Source organism: Jaculus jaculus, chromosome 4 (assembly GCF_020740685.1).
Source record: "Jaculus jaculus isolate mJacJac1 chromosome 4, mJacJac1.mat.Y.cur, whole genome shotgun sequence".
Lineage (NCBI taxonomy): Eukaryota > Metazoa > Chordata > Mammalia > Rodentia > Dipodidae > Jaculus > Jaculus jaculus.
In genome coordinates this window covers 60,590,071-60,605,447 of record NC_059105.1, presented here as the reverse complement: position 1 = coordinate 60,605,447, position 15,377 = coordinate 60,590,071, and the positions used below count along the sequence as shown (strand labels likewise).

Genomic DNA, 15,377 nt, shown 5'->3' with positions numbered 1-15,377 from the left:
GAATGGAGACATGCTTACTCTTGTAATCCTAGCATTTAGAAGTTTGAAACAACAGGATTGTAAATTTGAGGTTAGCCTGGGCTACTTAGGGAGTTTGAAGCCAGCCTAAGCTACATAAGTGAGAACTGTCTCAAAAGAGAAAAGGAAAGAGTGAGAAGGAAGAAGGGAAGAAAAGGAAAGGAAAAAACAAGAGGAAGCCAATCTCCTCTCTCTCTTCCTAAATATAGAAGTGTGTGTGTAATATTTGAAACAGATATCTAGAAATAGCTTGAATAAGGTGCTTCATGGTAAAAAAAAAAAAATGCATAAGGGAATCATTGAGATTGGTTGGCTGTGTTTTCTAGGTGAATTACTGGAACTCCAATGTGAATGAAGTTCAGGGGGTTGTGATTGATCAGGAAGGGAAGGTGGTACACCGGCTGTTTGGGAAGTGGCATGAAGGACTCTACTGTGGTGTGGCCCCCTCAGCAAAGTGCATCTGGAGACCAGGTGAGACCCTGAATGTCCTCCTTCATAAGTGCACCATGGGTAGCAGCAGAAAAGAAGGGACTGTCAGAGTCTTCCATGCAGTCTGCTGTACATCCTTTGTAGTGAAACCCAAAATGAAATAGAGAGTTAGGCCAAATGTCTGACATGCACTAGAATGACATGTTAAAATCTGACATGTAAAATTGCTTTCAATTTTAGAAGCTAGGTATATGTAATAGTTTAAGTAATTTAAATACATACATTTAAGTCCTTATTTATTTATATTATTTAACATCTTTTTTTATTTAATTTTTATTTTAGAGAAAGACAGAGAAAGAGAATTGACATACCAGGGCCTCAGCCACTGCAATTGAATTCCAGACACAAGCACCACCTAGTGGGCATGTGCGACCTTGCGCTTGCCTCCCCTTTGTACAACTGGCTTACTGGGATCTGGAGAGTCAAACATGGGCCCTTAGGCTTTGCAGGCAAGCGCCTTAGCCACTAAGCCATCTCTCTAGTCCTTAACCTCTGTTTTAATGAAACAAAGGAAAGTTTGCAAAGTCTGTAATCCACAAATTAAATAATTTACCACAGCAAGTGAACTTTCACTTAAGCAGCAAAATCCTATATGTTGGCATTTAATAAAAGACATCAGTAGAATCCTGGTATTACATTAGCATATAATTGAATATCAAGTATAAATGAAAGAAGCCTCCACATTTATTTTTGTTGGAATTTGTCAGTTAATCTCTAAAATCCGTTATTGGTTTCCTAAAAGACACTGATGAGCATTTAAATGTTCTGCTAGCTCATTCCTTTTTAGTAACTGTTGATTACTGTGCGTTCCTGGGTCCTTGTTCTGGGGCCAGCCACGGTCCCCCTGAAGGTACCCAGGCAACCAGGGTGAGTGAGTACATGAAAGTAAAAGACTTTCGGGAGGAGTTTTGGTGTGAAAAGCTCTCTCAGTTTATTGTCATTGAAATGGGTTTATAAGCATCTAAAGTGGGGGTGGGTCCTAAGGGCATTGGACATACAAGGTTCCCATGGGAACACTCATTCCAGCATGTAGGCAATGGTGGCGGGTGAGGGGGGGGGGGTGTCAGATGATCTAGGGTCTCAAGGGGATGGGCTGTTTGAAGGTGCTGGCTGGTAAGGAGTTTCCTACGCAACTGGCCAAAGGTTACAGGGCTATAGGCAGAGCCTAAGTTCAGGTGTGCTGGGCTTGGAGAGGGAGTGGCCTCCTGTACCCCTGGGGTCCTTAGCCATGTCTGGAAGCCCAGGCCCCTCTCCTTATGGCTCCAGCCTGTGCCTGGTAGTGCCCAACCGATTACTGTCTATGCATCAGGCTTTGTTGTGGGAAGGTAGAATACTTCAGTCATCAAAGCAAAGATCCTTCCTTTGAATTTACTGATAATTACCAATAATAGTCTGGGATATAAATGAGTGATAGACACTTGCCTAATTTATATGAGGCCCTGACATAAATCAGTATGCCCAGTAAATCAATGTCTGACTTCATTGCCAGATGGGGTGGTTACATGTCTGTAGTTCAGCACTTGGGAGACTGAGGCAGGAGGATTGCTTGATTCAAGGAGTTTCAGACTAGCCAGAACAACAAAGTGAATGTTTGACGTTTCTGGGGATATATTTTTTTTTAAATTATTTATTTATTTAAGAGCAACAGACACAGAGAGAAAGACAGATAGAGGGAGAGAGAGAGAATGGGCGCGCCAGGGCTTCCAGCCTCTGCAAACGAACTCCACACACGTGCGCCCCCTTGTGCATCTGGCTAACGTGGGACCTGGGGAACTGAGCCTCAAACCTGGGTCCTTAGGCTTCACAGGCAAGCGCTTAACCGCTAAGCCATCTCTCCAGCCCAGTTTCTGGGGATATTTTAATATTCATAGTTTCCCAACCTGGGGTTTACTCCCTAATGGAATATGTGACAGAAAAGCTATGGTGGTCAGCCAAGGTGGGCTATTATTTTAAAGCCTAGACTTCCTGAAATTTATGAATCTATTGGTTCATATCATCAAACCTAAATTCCCCTACCTAGCAGAATATAAACAACTTAATTCACAGTCTAGTGTTGATGGGTATACATTTGATACCAATCGTGGACCCCAATTAAGCACTCGGTGAGTCAGCATCTTCCTTTTTTGTAAGCCTTGCCACTCTCACATCCGTTCACTGGCCTCATTCCAGGTTCCTTGCCAACCAACTATGAGCTCTACTACGGCTTCACGAGGTTTGCCATTGAACTCAATGAGTTAGATCCTGTACTGAAAGATCTCCTTCCACCCACAGATGCTCGATTCCGGCCAGATCAAAGGTAAGGACATCATTGGTATCTCCACTGTAGCCTACATTGTGGCATGTCCATTAGAGGTCATGGAGACTTATTTTCTTCACTACCATTTGTTCATTAACATATCCCTTCATTCCCTTAGCAGCATTTGTGGTTCTTGTAGTGTGATTACAACAGAAGCTTATCTCAATGCAAAGTTCCAGTGGATGGTAACAGACAGTTTCTTCTCTCTAAAATTTAACAGATGTCTGACAATTCACAAAGTCCATGCTAAATATAGAATTACTCCTTAGCCAGTGTTTTTTTCTTTAACCTCATTATGACTGCTACCCTGTAATATGGATTCTCATTTAAACTGAAAATGAAGAGGATGTGTTACAGGGGTACTTAGAAATGATAGACTAAAAAATTTGAAGCTTACCAACATAGTTTAGGTTTTAAAGGGTATGAAATTGTATTCAAAATATAGCATTTCTGGGGGCTGTGGAGATGGCCCGGTGAATACAAGCACTAGCCAGCAAGCATGAGGGAACCTGAGAAAACCCGATTCACCCCAACTTTAATTCTCCAGTACCACTGCAGACAGCTGAGTGTGGCCAGCCACACCCGTAACCCCAGTCCTGTGGGGAGTGGTGACCAGAGAATTTCTAGGGCTTACTGGTCAGACAGTCTGACCAAAATTAGCAGCTCCAGGTTCAGATAACGTGTCTCAAGGAGACACAGATGAGTGAGAGAAAACACCTGCCACATTCTCCTGTGGCTTCTGCAACTGCATGCATGGGCGTGTGCATCAGCCCACCCATGGACATGCCACCCCACACATGCCATGCCAGACACACACAAAGATGCAGAGCTGATTTCTTAGGATTTTTGTGTAATATTCATGATGTCCACTTAGGTAGAATTCATTTATTTTCCCCCAAAATACCATCTGAATTTCATCTAAGATCAGTTTTCTGTTTCACTTGTATAATTGTTTTTTGGTTTTTTTTGTGAAGTGGTATTGAAATTTTACTATTTTATGTTCTGTTCTACATGACTCAGCGTACTCTATTAGTGAATGAAGTACACATCTGTACTACTCCAGGACACAGAGCCTTGCTCTTAACATACACATTATATGAATTAGCTCTGTGCAGTGGGAATCACATTGTTCCCTGTTCTTTCTTCTTATTTTGAAATGTAAACTTTTTTGTGGTGCTGGCAATCAAATTCAGGCCCTTGCAATGTGTTACTTTCTCATGCTGAAATAAAACACCTGACAAAAATCAGTTTAAAGGGCTGGAGAGATAGCTTAATGGTTAAGGCACTTGCCTACAAAGCCTAAGGACCCAGGTTCGATTCTCCAGGTCCTATGTAAGCCAGATGCACATGGTGGCACATGCATCTGGAGTTTGTTTGCAGTGGCTAGAGGCCCTGGTGTACCCATTCTCTCTCACTCTCTGTCTCTCTTTCTCTCTGTCTCTAATAAGTAAATTTTTAAAAATCAGGAAAAAAAGATTTAAAAGAAAATCAGTTTAAAGGAGAGGTTTAGTTCAGCTCACAGTTCCAGGTTATAGTCCGTCATGGAGGGGCGGGTGCAGCAGGGAGCTTGAGGCCGCTGCTCACTCGGTCCACGGTGAGGAAGCAGAGAAAGAGTCATGAAGAGTGCTGCTCAGCCAGCTCTCTCCAGCTCTTAAATTTTTTTTAAAATATTTTCATTACCGGGCATGGTGGCGCATGCCTTTAATCTCAGCACTCAAGAGGCAGAGGCAGGAGGATCACCATGAGTTTGAGGCCACCCTGAGACTATTAAGTGAGTTCCTGGTTAGCCTAGGCTAGAATGAAACCCTACCTCAAAAAAAAAAAAAATTACTTATTTGGGAGATAGAGAGAAAAGAGTGAGTATGGGCACACCCAGACCTTCTACCATTGGAAATGAATTCTGAACACATGTGCCACTTTGGGAATCTGGTCTAACATGGGTACTGGAGAATTAAACCCAAGCCAGAAGACTTTGCAAGTAAGTGCTTTTAATCATTGAGCCATCTCTCCAGCCTGCTCTCTCCTTGTCATATAGTCCAGTTCCCCGACCCATGCAATGGTGCTACCCACGGTGAATATATGTCTTTCCACCTTGATTACCCTAGTCAAGATAATGCCTCCCAGACACAGAGAGGCTAACCTGATGTACATAATCTCTCACAGGTGGTTCTAGGTTCTATCTGTTGACAATCACTATAAACCCTCACACCGTGCTGGGCTTACTCTGCCACTAAGCTGTCCCCCAACCTCAAGAGAGAAACACTTGTAAATCATCATTGGGTTCATTTTGCCTTCTCAGTGCCATTTCTCTTTCTGATGGAATTTTTCATTGCATGGCCTTTTATAAGTTATGCCATTGCCTTCTCTCTGACGCTTTTTCGAGAGCAACAAGAAAGCTTGCCAACTCAAATAGATGGAGAATGGCCAGCCACCATCCTGCCTTCCCTTGGCTTTTAACAAACGCTTTTTTGATACTATGGAGAAAAGGAGGATAGCTTGTGATTTCTTGCTGTTCTTTTTTTTTGTTTTGTTTTGTTTTTTGTTTTCCGAGGTAGGGTCTCGCTCTAGCTCAGGCTGACCCTGGAATTCACTATGTAGTCTCAGGGTAGCCTCCAACTCACAAACTCATGGCGATCCTCCTACCTCTGCCTCCCAAGTGCTGGGATTAAAAGTGTGTGCCACCACGCCCAGCTGCTATTCTTTCTCTTGACTCTGCCATTGTCCAGAAACCGTCAAGTTGTAGAACCCCAGACAACATAGAAAAGACCAAAATGGCCAGAAATGGTAGCGCATGCCTTTAATCCCAGCACTCGGGAGGCAGAGGTAGGAGGATCGCCATGAGTTTGAGGACACCCTAAGATGACATAGTGAATTCCAGGTCAGAATGGGCTAGAGCGAGACCCTACCTTAAAAACCAAAAAAAGAAAGAAAGAAAGAAAAGGCCAAACTGATCACCTCATCCTCCTGCCATGGTATTGCTGGATGTCATAATTCACTCCACATGTACTGCAAACACGTCAGTTGGTGGGCAGGCTGAGGTCATGTGGCTTGGAACAGCAGTGAAAGGTATCACCAGCGTCACCACTGTTCCGGATGGCGTGTCCATAGCAACCAGAAGGCCAGTTTATGCAAATAATTATTTTCCTAAACAAAAGGCTAACATCGATACATCAACTGCTTTCTTCTTAGGTTTTTGGAAGAAGGGAATTTAGAAGCTGCAGCAGCAGAGAAGCAAAGAGTAGAGGAGCTGCAACGATCGCGAAGACGGTACATGGAAGAGAACAACCTGGAGCACAGACCAAAATTTTTTAAGTAAGTCAGCTCATCCCCACAGCAGGCGACTGTTGTGCAGAGGATTGCGCACTGGGGAAGTGGCTCCGCGAAAAGACCTCTGCTTACACAGTGTGTTGGCCCAGGTTTAGTTCCCTGGTACCCACGTAAAACCAGAAGCACAAATGATTGCCACAAGCCATGAGAAGCCAGATGTGAAAGAAAAGTAAGGGATTGCAGGGTGTCCAGGGAACTTAAAGGTGGGAATACTCACCTGATTTGGGTAAGTTTACATTGGACACTGAAGACATTTGAATCCAATTTTGTACTGATAGAATGTTAATGATCAGAGAAATAAATTCTCTGTAGATCTTTCTTGTGGATAGTTAAAGAGAGTGAGGGTCTCACTCAGACGGCCTTGTCCTTTGGCTGATACCCATTTAGAAGGCTAGAAATTTATTTCTGCTCGCCATCCAGGCAATGTGTGGGACCTTATGTCCTCAAGGTCACTGTGGCTTCATTGGTACACAGAACTTGTGTCTGCTCTGTGGTATGCTGGAAGGTGATTATTACAGGATTATCTGAAGGATTATGGATACATCACACAGATGAATCTGTAGTTTCCAGATCCATCTGTTGCCCTCCAGAGCCTAGATAGAAAAGCTCAGGGTGACCTCACAGTGCCTGACACTACCTACACAAGACCATCATAAGAGAAGGAAAAGATGATGACACCAAAATAAAAGACTGATTGAGAGGAGGAGGGGATATGATGGAGAATGGAGTTTCAAAGGGAAAAGTGGCGGGGGGGGGTTTGAGGGCATTACCATGGGATATTGTTTATAATCATGGAAGTTGTTAATAAAAATTATTTAATTAACTAATTAATTTTTTTAAAAAAACATCCTGTCTTTAGAGTTTCCACCTCATGACCATACTGGGGTAGAAATTCAGCCTTGTCCTTAGGGGATTACAGTGGGCCTTGTACACATGAGCCGCCAAGGTGCCCTTTGAGCACCTGCAGTTGCCCACTGTCTCCTGAAGGGGAAGCAGAAACTGTTCTTATGAGTCTGTGGCTGGAAGCTCTTCCTTGCAGCATGTGTCTGGGGCTCTGCTTTCTATCTCAACCTGAAACTAAGTTCCTACCTTTCTCCTACCTGCATTAGTTTTAAACAGTCAACAATAAAAATACCTCCGTTTCCGATCAAAGATAGCCAAACCATCAACTGTTGACAGTGTCCTAGCTGGCTTGTCAGGTACTCCATATACATATATGTATACATATATCTCTGGGTACATGTGTGCATAACTAATGGGACATGCACAGTGATCACGTGATCTTGATATAAATTATGACTAACGCTGATTTTTTTTTTTTTTTTTGCAGAAAAGTTATTGATGCAAATCAAAGAGAAGCCTGGGTTTCTAATGACACCTACTGGGAGCTTCGAAAGGACCCAGGGTTTAGCAAAGTAGACAGCCCTGTTCTTTGGTGAACTGTAAACAGAGAGCTAGCCACCATATCACACTCTGAATGAATAAATAACTATGCACAATGATGTTTCTCATAGCTACGCGTGGTTTCTGGGTCGACTGAAAACCTCCCATTTGCTTTTCTATTCATCTTTATAATGGATTTTCAGAAGTGCATTAGACAAGGCCCCCCAACCACTTTTGGATCCTTTCTGTTTTGCTGCAACCATATTCCTTAAAAATAAAATAAAATAAAATCCATACCCTCCTCAGAAAGCAGAGATAAAATCCAAAGCCGGAAGAGTTGGTAAAAATAAATAAATAAATACTGTAACTGGTGCTTGAAGTTGATCAGGAAGGTAAAGGACAGCGTACAGACTACCTGTTTGGCCTGTTGTCCGAAAGCGCCGGCCCTTCCACAGGCGCTGCCAGGCCACGGTGGTCAGTTGGTTCAGACTTCCATGTGTTTGTGATGTGGCGTACTTGTGCTGACGTCAGAACAGATGTGCGTGATGCTTCCCAGAACCTGTTCCATCTTTATGCCATTTTCCATGCCTTAAGAAACGCAAAGATGTATAATAAACCATTTTTAAACGTGTGCTTATAGGTGTATGTGAAGAACAGATCTTTAGAATCGTGGCATGTTCACTTTCTCCATCAGAATGGCTCAGCTCACGCAGACGGATTAACTGGGGGAACACCTGCTTTCCTCGAGAAGTCGCTTACTACATGGTACATGGCAAGAGGGACACGATGTGCTAAGTAGAGCTCTGTTTCTACGTTTCTTGTTCAGTTCCTGTCTTGCATCCAGGTAATAAACCATCCCTCTTCCATCGACTCTCACAGTGTGCCCTGTTACTTGGCAAAGTGTATTTGATTTGGACATTTGTCATCAGTGTTAAAACTTTGGAAGGAAATAAGAATGTGGAGTTTCTGTGCAGGCTAAGCAGGACAGTCAAGTCACTGCTCCTGAGGGAAGCGCGAGGCAGGCATGCGTACCCACGCTGCCCACACTCTTCACCCACCAGTGACCAACGCCAGGGTGCCGGCAGCCTGTGCACATTGTGTAAATGAATCCTATGCAAAAGCATATTTCCTTTTTTTATCAGGTAATTCCACATGATACACGGAGACATATTAAACATTTACTTTGCTAGGAGCCAGGATATCAAATTTAGGCAAAAGAATTTATTCATCCCAAAGAAATGGGGGAGGGGGACAAAAATGTGGTTTTTGAATACTTCCAGACTTGTTTTTTCTTCACAAATACTCAGAAGTTTTTGTAGGAATCTTGCATCAGTATTCCTAAGTTTATGCACGTACATAACTATATAAATGCCTGTGTGTTTTTTAAAAAAAATCTTCCTGGAGATTTTCCTAGTGAATTATAAAATTATATGTATTGTTAGAATTTTTATTCTTAGACTCTTACCATCAGAATTTAAGTGTTACTTTAAACTCTGATAATAAGGTTATTGACATTTTATATTTTGTTAAGAGGTGTTAATTTCAGTATTATTTCTCTCCAGCAAGCACTCCCAATAATGACTAATTCACAGTCAAAAACTTGATGAGAACATAGAGGAAAACTCCAAACTTTCCACTAGATGGCGCAACATTTTAGTTATCCTAAAATCCATGGCTCCTTTCATCTAAATCTACTTTCTGGGCACAGTTTTCATTTCTTAGCATGGAGTCCCATTACCAAAGAAAATTCCTTAATCCTCCTCAGCTCGAAGCATTCTATGTAAACAGCACCTTTCTATGCTTCTCAATTCCTTTCTCCATCTGAAATGGGGAAATGGATTTTCTAGATGGTTATAAAATCTTCCCCTTGTCATTGATTGCTTCTCTCTTCACTCATCTTCACACCTTTTTAGGTGCTGCATCTTCAGATATATGCCTTTAACTTTAATTGGAATCCTATTGACTTCCTCCCAGAAGCCAATTTTTTAATTGGGAAAGTTGAAATACTCTTTAAGTGGCGCTGGCTTGTACTTCCTAGCATCTCGCCATCTCGCACTAGCCTGAGTAAGAGAAGGTGTGACAAGGAGAGGAGTGAGAAGGTGAGAGGTATCAGGTGAGCAGATGAAACGTGGCCAATCGAAAAGCCAAAAAAGCATCAGGACCCATCAGGGACATAACCACTATGCCTGTCATTGGGGTTATAGCCGAGCAAAAGGGAAAATAGTAGGCCAACCCCTTGACTAGAGAATAAGCTCAGATGAAAATCTGAATGACAAATGTTGGTCAGCACTAACCTGAAACTTCAATTAGGATTTCAAGGTGAAAATGAGAAAATTGTGATAGTAATTAACCACATTTCATAATATTTCCCATTTTGAATCTGTTTGGGGATTCAGAAACCCTAGTGATGCCCATTCAAAGAATCCTTGGGCCTTAGCACCCCCTCTGCATCTGACTCACTGTCTCTCATGTGGAGCACGCGCCTCATGCCCTTTGCAGCTTTACCTTCTGTTAGTACGGTGGTTGTGGAGAGACATCCTGTGGGAATTTTCACCTATCATATTTGGGCTTTTGAAATACATAGCAGAAGAGTAGACTATTAGCTTGTACTCTTGTTAAACAAGATTTATTTCCTTGACTTTTTGTTTGTTTTTGTTTTTGGAGGGAGGGTTTCACTCTAGTCCAGGCTGACCTAGAATTCACTCCGTAGTCTCACGCTGGCCTTGAACTCACGGTGATCCTCCTACCTCTGCCTCCCAAGTGCTGGGATTAAAGGCATGCGCCATGACACCCGGCTACTTCCTTGAAATTTTATATAAACCTTTATAGTTCAGAGATGTGTTTCGGTTTTTCCCTAAAATGATCCAGGACAGAGGAGGGCTTGATATGTCCTCACACCTCTCACTCAATTCCCACGCTCCTTCCTCTCATGAGAGCCAGTCGTCAAAGGCAGTGTTAGTAAAAAACAGCAACCCGCAGACCCGCTGGGCTGACAGATGCCTGCCGCCAGCACTTCCAAAGGCTCGTGAAAACTAATTACTTGATTCTGAATACTGCTACCCAAGTTGCAAATTTACTCTTCAATTTTACTGGCTGTTTTTTTTTTTTTTCTTTGCTTTTAATTGCCATTGTTTCTCATGAGTTACCTCAAAATACCTTCCCCATAATTTCCAGACAGATGTAAAAAATAAAGCTCATTTCAGATACCTTTCATTGGTACTGATCAGTTTAGTCACATGTGAGTGGGGAACCAAGTGGAATTTTCTGGGTAAGACAAATCAAGGCATTTTCAGTGCAAAGAATGCCAAGTTGTCAATGTCCCAAACCTTCTCCTCCTCTTGATTATTTCAGCCCCATGCTCTTCAGCACTTCACAACAGATCACTGACTTCTGTCCAGATGAGCACTGGGGAGGGTCTCTAAGGAAGAAAACCTGACTTAAGTTGTTTTTCTTGATCCTGGCTCCAGCTGTGACCAGAGAAGGGTTTATTATCATTATCTAAAGACCATTTTTATTATTATCTTGTGGTGGTTTTTAATTACCCATCATGTCTAGTCTTGTTCTCTGCCACCCTAGATAGTGAAGTGTTAGTGGACACAGAGCTACACACACACACACACACACACACACACACACACACACCCCAGGGGGTGTAATAGACATTTGCACTTGGCTCAGTATATTATGAATGTGGCACAGTAAATAAGGTTTGTGTACAAAAATATTAGTTTATTTCTACGAGAGCCATTATGTTCAGGATATATAAAATGTGTCTAATTAAACCGTGATGAATATATTTTGTGTGCTAGACATGTTGTCCTGAGGAAAGTATGAAAAAAGTCAGTGAAGCCGAGATTGAAGTGTTGGGTTTGTTTGTTCATTTGATTTAAAATGAAAATAAAATAAAATAAAATAAAACCTTCCTTTTTTGGGAAGTACCACATAACAAACCAGGATACTCTAAATTGTTGAGTTTATCTGTAAAATTTAAACTTGTAAGCTGTACATTGTAGGACTCTTCCTCTAATGGAAACTGACTTTGTTTAATCTTAATACATCATTTCAAGCACATATACCTGGTGGGAAGCTATAAGGCCATTTCTGTGGCCTGTGCTTTGAGAGTGAATGCTAAACTGTGGGAGAAGGCTTTGGCTTCAGTTCTTCCAGCTTGACATCCAAAGCATGAATCATTTCAAAGTTGTAGCGATGGCCTAATGTGCCCAACCTCATCCGCCAGTGAGGCTTCCTGATTCAGGCAGCTTTCAGGTGACTCAGAAGTACTTACCTTCAATCCCATCCATCCTACTGGATTCATTTTCTACAACCTCTGATCCTAACATAGAGAAGGGTCCACATACATCTGTTTGTTGTTTTGCACTGTCATGCAGTGTTTGTGAAATATGAGGCATTTATGCATAATTTCAGAGTCATTAAATACTGGAAGCTATTTCACTTACTCTTGCCCTGTTAAACACTATTATTTTTCATGAATTAACATTTTCCTTATAAATACATATTATTAGGCACTTTGGTTTCTCCAGATTGGTAGGGAGAAAAAAAACAACAACAAAAATGTTATTTTCTACAACTTTTGTTTTTAGCCATACCTTTCTATTAAAATATATTAGTGGTAACAAAAGAATTTTTTTGTAAAATGAGATATAATCCTATTTGAGTTCCATCTGTTTCCTCTAATACTTTTAGTTAACACAATTAACAACCAGACTCAATTTCAATACTGTTCAAGGGGGAATAATACTGAAATTACTACTCTTTTTAGCCACCCACTTTCCCTTAGTTATTTACTTCCAGTTCTTTAGAAATCAGAGCAGTTGGTATAAATTTTTCAAGCTTAAGTTATAATTAATATGTAATAAGCACCACATATTTGAACCTTACAACTTGATACTTACTGACTGTGTAAATACTGTTGGCACCACCACCATCACCATAGTGCATATATCTATCACTGTCAGCTTTCCCCAGCCATGGTGTATTCTTCCCCTATTCACTCTGAGACAATTATTGGTCTTCTTTTATTAAAATCTGCATATTTTCTTATGTTTATAGCATATGAGATTTTCCTAGATATCTGAGTGCACATGGGTTCCTGCCAACCCCTCCCATGCCATTATCAATAAATCAAACGTCAGGAAAGAGGATTCCATTAAGTTGGTTCTGATAGCCTGGTAAAAATTTACATTGGCTTAGAAGATGATACTTCATTTCAAAATGGCCATGTAAATTTATGGAATATTTTACATGCTTTGAGAGCTCTGAGTCATGCTAACATTGGATGGACTTGAGATGCGCAGGAGGTCCTAGGAAGTATTTTTCTCAGGTGTGTAAAGAAAGCTCAACAATCTGGAATGACTGCTCTAAAGATGATGCTGACCTACTTATGACTCACCTCACCAGCCTTCACTTTATATCACAAACTTTAAGTTAAATTATTTCATACACAAAACCATCTAATTGTACAGATGAATGGGGTACCACGTGATATTTTCAATACCATTGTACATTATGCAATGTTTGGATCAAGTTAAACATTATTTTTCTTTGCAAATACTGATCATATCTTTACAGTGAAAATTTTCAAAATCCTTTCTAATGGCTTTTTGAAGTGTATAGTGCATTACTGTCATCTATAGTCACCCTGCTGGGGTGGCAAACATTTGACATTTCCAGTCCTTAAGAAAGCTGCTTCTTGTGTTTTCTGATGCCCTCACCCCTCAGCTGGGAACAGTTACTAAGCCCCATTTAGAGAAAGAAGTGTGAGAACTTGCCATTGAGGAAGCTGAAAGTTTATTTCTTATGTCCTGAACCCCAAATCCCATTACTTGAAAGTAGAAAATGTTTCAGAGGTAATCAAATAAAGCATAACATTGGATGGACTTGAGATGCAGAGGAAGTCCTGGAAAATATTTAATGTTCATGAAAACAAAAGGAAACAATAAGAGAAATGAGATCTAGGGGAGAAAAATATGTTCTCTTACATGCTACAGGGATGTGCTTGGAGATGTGGATGGATCCTAGGTGGGGCTTAAAAATTGCCTTAGCTGTTTCTTTACTGAATCCCTAGTTACCCTCCAATGACTAAGTTAATAGATCTAGGAGCCTGGCCAAACCAAAACAAAAAAGATTGTAAAAAGCCTTCTCCATCCCCAGGTAACTATAAGATACAAGCAGGATGAGTGTGTACCTAACTCCCATTTCACTATCCCTGCCCCAACCTCAGCTTTCTTTTTAGTTCTGATAATAGTGCTCAGGTGCCAGCAAGAAAGTCTGGTTCAGGAACCAAAAACAAGAGCTGAGAATGTGGCAGCATGTTTGCCTAGAACATGCAAGGCCCTGGGTTCTGTAGCCAGAATTACAAAAGTCACACACGTGTATACACACACACAGAGAAAGACACAAAGAACTCAGTGACCTCTGACTCAACATTGCTACTCTATCACCCTGACTTCTGCCCCAAAGCCAGTGCTATAAGAAGAAGACAGAATCGGGAAGGCACCACTCTGAAACGAAAAGATGAATATTAGGCCAGAGAAATGCTCAAGTGCATTTCTGGAGGCATTCTCACCAGCCAGATGACCAGACTGTGGCCCTCAAAGCCTAAAACATCTGTGCCTCCCCTCCACTCCCTCCAGGTCTGGTTTTGTGTTCAGTGGATTGATGGTCCTGGCTGGTATGAAAGCCAAAACAAAATGCTCCCACAAAGCCTCCTCCTGATGGACAGTTTCACAGCCAGGTTAGCAGCATGTCCTTTGCATCAGCTTCTTCTCCAAACATGATATAGTTTGAAAAAAACCCAACATGATTTTTTATTTTATTTTATTTTTTGCTTATAATTGAATGTGTAATGATGATGGTCATGTACTGTTAGGTGACATATGGTCAACCTGAGACAGAAAAGCGTTATCTTATATAACAAATAGAATGTCAACCAACTTTCCACAGAAAAGAATTTGCAGTTAAATTTCCTAACAATGGATAATTCTTCATGGGAAAAAAAAAATGGTTAAATCTGTGCCACCTCAAGAATTGTGCCTCCTCAATGAATGTTGTCTACAAGAATGTTACATTCGTAAATGCCCAGAAACTCAATAAATTTTAAATGAATTGTATAAAGATATTTGGGGTTTGTGTATTGTTGTGTTCTGATGACTTTTTCACAAAATTACTATTGTAGCAGTTACATTCTCCTGATTAGGACAAATGCCCAACCAGAAGCAGCTTGTGGGAGAAAATGGTTTCTTTCACACTTATAATTTCTAAGGGAAATCTAATCATGGTGGAAAAGTGCATGGCAGAGCCTGTAGCTGGGGCATCATGTCTTCATATACCAGCTGCAGAGAGAGCAGCAAGAGCAAGCTTATCCTCAACATCCGGTGGGCTAGACATGAGGCCCACCCCCAGTGACACACCTCCAAGCAAGGCTCCAACTCCCAAAAGCTCCCCCAGCTTGGGACTAAGTAGGAACTTTAAACATACACACTCAAGGCTATGGGGAATGTTTATATTCAAACCATCACAACTCTTTACTAAAATGACTAAATTACATATCTTTAGCTCCACCAAGAGACTTCTGATGAAATATGGACTATATATTACTAGGTTTTTTTTTTATTATAGCAACATTTTCAAGTCAAACTAACATATAAGACCTTTCCCTGAATGTTAAGTTTCTGTATATTAAAAGGCTTAGAATTCTAGCTTCAGTTTTCCATGTTTCTAGATTTTAGGAGTAATGCTGCAGTGTATGAAGACTGTTGGACATAAACCCACTCAAGGAAGAGAATTTTCCTGGTCTTTTGGGCAAGCCCTGGAAATTGGCTTATACTTATCTAACATTTGTCCC

At 41.2% G+C, this 15,377-nt stretch overlaps 1 protein-coding gene across 8 annotated transcripts in view; it reads left to right on the top strand.

Moving 5' to 3' along the window:
• Osbpl6 (oxysterol binding protein like 6) overlaps positions 1–14,649 on the top strand; it is a 130,292-nt gene extending 115,643 nt beyond the window's left edge. For all 8 annotated transcript variants that reach the window (XM_004660297.2, XM_045146991.1, XM_004660296.3 and 5 more), the window contains 4 exons: positions 345–489; positions 2,677–2,803; positions 5,993–6,115; positions 7,461–14,649. In XM_004660297.2, the coding sequence (XP_004660354.1) occupies positions 345–489; positions 2,677–2,803; positions 5,993–6,115; positions 7,461–7,569 (504 nt within the window). In that variant the 3' untranslated portion in view covers positions 7,570–14,649. The remainder of the gene's footprint in view (positions 1–344; positions 490–2,676; positions 2,804–5,992; positions 6,116–7,460) is intronic.
• Positions 14,650–15,377: the final 728 nt, after the last annotated feature.